Source organism: Carettochelys insculpta, chromosome 6, assembly GCF_033958435.1.
Source record: "Carettochelys insculpta isolate YL-2023 chromosome 6, ASM3395843v1, whole genome shotgun sequence".
NCBI lineage: Eukaryota > Metazoa > Chordata > Testudines > Carettochelyidae > Carettochelys > Carettochelys insculpta.
Genome location: NC_134142.1, coordinates 55,893,331 through 55,901,574, shown reverse-complemented (window position 1 = coordinate 55,901,574; position 8,244 = coordinate 55,893,331). Strand labels below are relative to the sequence as shown.

Sequence of the window (8,244 nt, the reverse complement as noted above, 5' to 3'; positions counted from 1 at the left end):
TTTAGTGGATTACTATTGTACTAAAACCATAATTTATAGTAGCTGACCTAAGCTGCTCTTTGTATAACAGCCATACATGAAACAATAGCAGGAAAGTGAAAAACACAAGGGGAACTAAAGCTGCTCTGTTTATTATTTAGCTCATAATTACATCTTCCTTATTTAATCTTTTGAATCCTGGCAAGTTCATAATAATATAGGTTCAAATAATATTTACTACACACAAGAGGGTTAGTTTTGAGTAACACTTTTAGACTATACAAACTTTGTGTAACTTGTGACCTCTCCCTAACCTAAGCAAGGTCTATTTTAAACAGATCCTACTAGATAGACAGTTCCTCTGTAAATGGCAAAGTTGCTGCCAAACTCCCATTGTTAGTCATTTAGTTCATTTTCCAGCAAGGCACGCATTTAGTTCCCATCAACCAGCAGTAAAGGAGGTTTCTTTAGTGTTCTTTTCTTGTTGATTTAATAAAACAGGGGTTTCTGTTAGCAAACTGCAAATCTACTGTAAAGCACTCCACAGTTTAAATTAAGTAGTTAGCAATACTGCTCTTATTAATTCTTGTAGGCAACTTGCTATTGTAATTCACAACATTCGCACAGCAACCCTTGTAATCTATGCATTTATCTGTTCTTGAAAACAACAATTGTGCAATTCTTTAACACCTGCCTTGAGTTACATTTACTAGCTACTGACATTACTGGACCACAGAATCTTCTCCAGTTCTGGCCCCCTCCGCCGCCCTGCCACTTTTTTTTTTTTTTTTTAAAAGGACCCAGGATCTAATGGAAGTCTTACTGAGAATTACTCCAACAAGGTATTTATTTCAGAGGGCAAAAAAGTTTGCAGAAGCATCTCCTATGCCACTATTTATTAAAGGAGATGAGAGGAGTCAAAGGTGCAGAGAGGAGTTGGACTCAATCCTATCAGCTCTCAGCAGGTGCAGTGTTTTCTATGAACTATGGCCAACGTTGCTCAGTTAGAGCAGCCTCTAGGCTGCCCAAGTGGCAATAGTTTGAGAATCAGGTAGTTGTGATTGACTCCGATGATTCTTGGCTCTGGGCTGAGCAGGCTGTGTTAAAGTGGCGGAAGGACGGTAACTTAAAATATCACTTCATATTTAACCGTACTTTTTCATACCAAGACAGTTTTCAGACACAGTCTTTCTTCCATATAACTAAGGCCCATTAGATAAGAATAGCATTTGTTACGCTGGATCAGGCCATTGTTCCATCAACTCCATTACTAGCATCTGGAAGTGACCTATATGTGACCCTTGAGAGGGAGGTAAAACATCACCCACTGAACTCAACCAGCTAGGCAGTGCTATATATGGAGATCTTGGTTATGTCCCCCCAAATTAAAGTAAGATAATGAGGGGTTCTGCATTATATAGTTGTTGGGCCTGAATGAAAATAGAGTATGAAATAAAGATAGTATTTTTCAGCCATATAACTTTCATCAGAATCCATCTATAAAGACAAAATTAATGAGTACAAAGGAGTATTCAGGTGGGAAAAAGACTAATGAGCGGCTTTTGATCCACAAATAAGAACTGGTTAAACAATAGAGAAAACAGAAGATGAAAAAGGGCATAGAGAAAGAATTACAAAGTGCTTTGTTAAATAAGAAGAGATGGTAAATCAATTATGAGAGTTGTACAGAGAGGGCAAGGTAAGTTAAGAAGAGTTAAAAAGTCACAAAATGAAATAGTTTTTGTGTAAGTGAGTATAATAAAACAAGGAACAAAGTATTCACATACTATGCATTATGCATGTACACAAAGTGAAATAGTGAGAAGGCTATCAACAGGCTTAAAATATATGCACCTGTCTGTTCACCTTTCCATTTAGACCAGATTTTTACTCTTTACAATAAGCTTTGGGTTTGAACGTGCTTTGGAGGAACATTTGGAGAAACTATTATTTACTCCTAGAAGGCAGAAGAGATCAGCTTGTTCTATTTAACTTGGATTGTGTCATTTTCAGCATGATCTGTATTCCTATGTGCCATACCTGCCGTACCAGAAAGTTTTTCCTCTGTAGTAAACTCACTGCATGCAATCGTAATTTCTAAGGCTTGGAACAGGCAGTATTATAGTGTTTGTAAGAGCAGATGCTTGGCAACTCTATATACGCCAATGAGAGCATCATTCAGTTTTATGCACACTTCTGTTTTCTGGCTTGGCATAATTCATTAGCACACTGCAAAATACTCCATAAAACTGGATTTGGCTGCCATGTTAAGGTTCTAATGACTATAGCATTGTGAAAAATGTAGTAGTTTCTCCTTTTTATTCTTGAGTTGATGTTTACTTCTGATAAACTGAGAAAATACACAAAACATTTGCAACATACGAGAATAACTGCAGTTTTATTTTTTAATGTTTTGTTCTTAGCATTTAAATAGTGGCACACACTGTAATTTTTTTGTAATAGCAAGGTTTGCTAGATCACATGCAGATGGAATTAGTACAGTATGTGTATTTTTACTGTTTGTTTCATCTCCATTGGAATACACAGCTTTTAAAAGAATCAATATATAAAGAAATGATCAAAGCTTTAACTATACAACTATTATTTGTGGATCCTTAACATTAATTTGTTTAATAAAAAACAAATGTAATCGAGATTTGATTAGGGCTGAACAGACTTTTCAACATCTGCACAGATAAATTTAATTTATTCAAAAGGAAAAAGCAGAATAGCGCATTTTTAAACTGTTTTAAATTATTTCACACAACACAATGCACAGATATTAGCTAATACAAATCAGTTCTGCCCTTAAAGCCTACTTCATACAGGCAGTCGTTGCTTAGAGTTTCTAATGAAATAATGACTGATTATTGCTTTCTCTTCTTCTATTCTACACACGGCACTAACCTAAACCAGAGGTAGAAGTGCCAGAGGTAGCTACAGCCTAAATGTTGCTTCTGTGTAGCCTTAGGAAGGTACATGCTGCAGATTGCTTCTGCCTTTCTTTATATGCAGACTCATAAAGCGTTTTAGGTAAAAATAAAATACGTGCAATATCTGAAACATAAATGAGCAACAGGTGTTAAATAAGATTTATTGAAAATGGATATTTCCAAAGTAATCTTCAGAAATGGTAAGACAATCTTTGTCATTTAGGCAGCTCCTGGTATTGTGGAAATTCTAGCTTGCTTTTACAAAGGGTACACCAATACTATTAAAGCTATTTTTTTCTGGGGAGGAGGAAGGGGGCTAAGTTGACCATATGTTCAGCATTCGTGGTGTTTCTATCAGCTTCCTCAACAATTTTCTTTTTCCCTGGCTGACAGCTGGGAAGGAAGTGTTCTTAAAAAGTCTACCAGCCCAAAAAGATATGTCTTGTCTGACAAGCTGTCAGCTGTGACAGCAGAAGTTAGGAGGATCGATACTGCCCCTCTTTCCTGTGATAAGTATGGAAAGAGGAGACAAGAAAGGAGTCCTCACAATTTCTATAATATGATTCCACCTTGGCAGCACCATGAGGAAGGAGGGACTAGGAAACAAAAGCACTCAGGAGAGGGTGTGCTTATTTAGATGAAATCCCTGTCCAACTGGGCAGATCCAGGAGGAAGCAGTTCCCGCCTTTGAGTTCTCATCCTTGCACACAAGGCTGATACTCTGAATAAATCAACCAGGTACAAAATTTCAAACATGATCATTTTGGATTTGATGTGCCAGAAAACTACACGTCATGCTTGAGGCCTACAGAGATCTACCTTCTTTATTTGCTTAAAATCAACAAAGGAAAAGCTCTGTGAATAGAGATTTCTAGGATATGACAAAAATGCTGAAAGAGAATAATGTGCTTTATTAAATATTATTTACATTTTTAAAGTACACATTAATATGCTATATATGGAAAATATTTTTAAAAATTACTTCAGTGCCAGACTTTTATTTTAAAACAAACATACAAAAATGACGAAATTCACACATCACTGATTATAATAGAATAATAACTGCATGGCTCAAAGTTGCAAAAGCCAGAAAATTCAAAATGCAAGAAAGGCACTAAAAGATAATATGAGCTTTTACTATATAAGCTGCACTAGGCAGGCACAATGTAGATGTTGAATAGGAAGTCTCAGACTTGATCTAATTTCCTGGCTTGTGTATCTGTGCTTCAGCCTGATCTTTAACATTTAACAAACTTATGTGTCAGATAAAAGAAAGCACCTTCTTTAAAATGACCCATAGCACAGGGATGAGAATTGAAAATCATGCCATCTTTCAGCTTCCACATTTTTCCTTTTGTTCGGTATGTAAGGAGAAGCCATCTGGAAGGAAGAAAGATTATGACTATCCATAAACTAACTGTTTGACAGAGACAGAAATGTTGATAATGAGTGGGCTGTGTCTGTAGTTTTTGGCCTCTAACAACAGCGGAGGTCTGAAGCAAAACAGAAACTCCTGATACGATTGTCTACAGAGGTAGTAGTGTGACCACAGGCAGCAGGAGTTCAGATGAAGTTCAGGGCAGATGTTGCCAGTACTTTACACTGAGGGAAAGTAAAATTGCTTCCGGATTCACCTCTTCCTCCCAATTTCTCTTCCAACGTCATTGTTGAGCCATGCTGTGTCGCAGAGTTACAATATCAGTAGGAAAGCAGTCTTTCAGCAGGATACCACGTTCACGATGGCAATCCAACTCCTCAATAAATCCATACCAGTAGATGACTAATCCAGGACCAAATCTATAAAACAATGAGGAGACTATAACATAAAATCACAAGTATAGAAGGGAAAAAAAAAGAGCTCACTATCCCAGCCAATGAAAAATTCACATGCACTGTTGATTTTACCCTAAAATTGGACAGATCTCAAGATTTTCATTTAATCAGGGTAGAATAGTTTTACATTTAAGTAATATCTGAATCCTGGAATAAAAAATGTTATTTAGAGTATTAAAGCAACCTGAAATATTTGTATAGTCTACACAAAGGAATTATCTTTTTTATCAGTGTGAAGATCTAACTCAAAACAGACCCTTAAGTGCCTTTGTAATAACATTTAGTAACTGTGATACATACAGAAGTCTGCCTTCCCTTGTTTTCCATTTATTTCAGATTTGGACATTTAAGCATTAAAAATACCTGGGTTTACATAAAACCTCAGATTATGTGAATTTCAGTAAAGATCAACAATTATTCTTTAAAATATAATCTCTACAATGAGTAAGTAACTGTTAAGACAAAGAGCAGTTCATAGAAAGTTTCTATTGCTATGTCTACAAAATGGGCCTCAGGAATTCCTTCGATATTACTAACATTGACTGATCCCCACTAGGCACTCTCAGGAAGTAGCCCCATGGACTATTTTACCCATCAGGAAGTTCAGACCTTGAGGCTGGGTTCATAAAGAAGTAATCACTATCAATCATTGTGTACAGCGATATGTTTTGCACATCAGTTTCACGTTTTTCCTACTGAGAGCACTTAATTAAAGGGCAGCACTACTTTTGGTGTAGTGTTGCAGGAATTTTACAGTGAAATCATAAATTATGAATGTTAGGTTAGTAAAAGGATGTCTAAAAACAGAACCACTTTCTGTAGTCTAACATTACAGCAGTCTGCACAATGTTAGGCCAAAAAGCTTTTTCTTTCTGTGATTTATTATATGCTATAGTGAACTTGCCAAAAACAACAGTGCAGGATGAGCTATTAGATACTGTATGTACAAGAAAAAGTTCAACAGAATGTCATTTAATGGCTTATACACAGAGCTGCACTCAGTACTCACACCAATATGGTACCCAACCTCTGTTAATGTTTAATTATAATAAAAGTGTGTCAAGGGATGCACAATAACTGGTAAGTCCACTTAGCAAACAACAGAAGCTCTCAAAACTGTAGGTGGTGCCAGATGGGCTTCATTATGGTGGTTTCTTTCCATCACTGAACTGAGGAAACTCTATATGTTCACCTAACAGAACAGACATAAAAGGAAGATGAAACTCTGTGGAGCCCCCTTGCAGTTTCCACTGAGGATTGTGTGCTACTTTTCAAAACTGCTGTATAGCATTGCGAATTACTGTTTTATGTGTGCTACCTTCCACTCCAGAGGTGGGTGCATTTCAGTAGCAGAGGAAGCATTTTCAAGCATAGTTTGCATATCTGTGAAACATGATGCTTGTAGATGCATTGTGTGTTTTACACAAAAATCCCCCAGCCTGAGGGCTTCCTCACACAGGGAGAAGAGTGCACAGCCCCACTTGTTTATATTAAAAAATCATCATAATGTTGTTCCTCATAAGTGAAACATTAGTATCAGCTCTCTGACATTAATGTGGAGAATGAATTCTGCCTGAGACCAGAGGCCTTGTGTCTGGCTTCCCAGTTCAAAACTGATGCACCATCACTAGCAAGAGGGAAGGCTGAGGACTGGAGAAGGGGACCCCTGAACACACTACCTGTGGGTTGAATCACCACTGGAGGGAGTCCAGGACCAAGCAAGGCAGAATCACAACTGTGTCCACATTATCTTGAACGGCCAACAAACCAAGGCTAGCCATCATTGGAAAGGCCAAGTCTGAGCCTGGTGTGTTGTACCCAATATGTGCAAGAGGCCATATGTCCTAGAAGTTTCAGGCAATTCCTCATGGTGGTGGTGGAGAATCACTTGAGACTTCAAATGCTATCACCAATGCTGAAACCTTGCTTCTGGGATGTATGCCCTGGCCCATGCTGTGTTCAGTACTGCCACTAGGAAATCTCTGCACTGAACAGGGGACAGAATTGATTCTCCCATGTTCCCAAGAAGGCCTGATTTGTTTAACGTTGTTCTTATGAAATTGACTTGTGTCTAGACTTGATCAGCCATTCGCTGAGATATGGGAACACCCGTACCTGCCATCTACGCAGGAAGTTGGCCATAACTACCAAGTTGAAGATGACATACCTGCCCCCTGCATCGAGGCCAAGGAGAACATAGATGCAGAATAGGGATGTAAAATCCTTAGTTGCTTAGTTAACCAGTGAAATGTTAAGTTTAACCAGTTAACAGATTAAATGGGATGGGGGAGGAGAGGGACAGCTGTGGACTGGTGGCTGCTCCTGCCCAGCTGGAGAGCCCATACTTGCAGCGCTCACAGGCCCACCACAGAAGAGGACTGCTCAGGCTGTGCAAGAGGGGAACTGCGCCAGCGCCCACCAGTTAACCAGTTAATTGTTAACATCCCTAATGCAGAACTTGAGTTTCTTCATAAACTTGTTGAGCTGTTGCAGGTCTAGGATAGGAAATACTGGTAATACAAACCCTTGCCCTTCAGCTCCCAACAAAACTCTTTCACTGCTCCCAGTGACAGGAGTGAACCTCCTGGGTAAGGAGTTGCTTGTGAGAAGCGTCCTTGAGGAGGGATGGAGAAACGGGATGGAAGGGTGAAAGGGCTGAGAATTAGAGTATCCCCTTTCTACTGTGTGGAGTATCAATCAGTCTGACGTGATATGGGCCCATAAAGGGTAGGAAGGGGGCAGTCAGGATAAGAAGGTATAAGTTCAGGCATAGGGGGCTGGTGAGAGAGGGGCTTTTTGCAGACAGGGGCACATCCACACCGCCTCTTTACTGCTGACACCCACCTCTGCTGAGAGCGAGCTCTTGTGTGGCTACGCTAATGAGCCACAGGACCATGCTAATGAGAAGCTCTTTGCAATTGTGAGGCTGCTCATTCGCATGGAGGTGCGGGGCCAGCGGCTCCATGTAGATCCAGCCAAAGTGTGAGGATCGCTTCCGGGCATACACTAGCCACAGCCTTCACAGGCTTTCAAGACCATGGACTGCAGGATATCCCATTATTACGAGACGGCTGGAAGGGGATCACCCACTGCCCTAAGTGAAACTTAATATCTAGAGCTAAGAATGGCTCACAACTTAACCAACCCCACAAAAAACTAATGAATAACTACATATAGATTACTAAATGCACTTGTCAAGTCAAGAGTGAGAGGAAGTTTCTGCTAACCATCACCGGCAGTAACAGGAACTGAGGGGGTGATGTGTTGGCTGGGTCCTATACAGAGTACCGTGAAGGTGACACTTCAGGGGACACCCCAACCAACCTGACAAATACTGTTAGGGGAAAAAAATCTTCTGGCTGTTGGGTGCATGCACACCACATTGGAACTGACATGAACAAGCACGCAAAGAGGAGTTACAATTACTAATTAAAATAGATACTTGCAAGCCCACCCAAAAGATATTGTAAACCAGTTTCTATTGTACTGTCCATGCCAC

General features: G+C 39.5%; 1 protein-coding gene across 2 annotated transcripts in view; it reads right to left on the bottom strand.

The window, feature by feature from the left end:
• Positions 1–2,370: 2,370 nt before the first annotated feature.
• Positions 2,371–8,244, bottom strand: part of CDIN1 (CDAN1 interacting nuclease 1) — a 210,209-nt gene continuing 204,335 nt past the window's right edge. The window contains exon 11 of one of the 2 annotated variants that reach the window (XM_074998829.1): positions 2,371–4,709. In XM_074998829.1, the coding sequence (XP_074854930.1) occupies positions 4,574–4,709 (136 nt within the window). In that variant the 3' untranslated portion in view covers positions 2,371–4,573. The remainder of the gene's footprint in view (positions 4,710–8,244) is intronic. The other variant, XM_074998831.1, reaches the window with a different exon arrangement.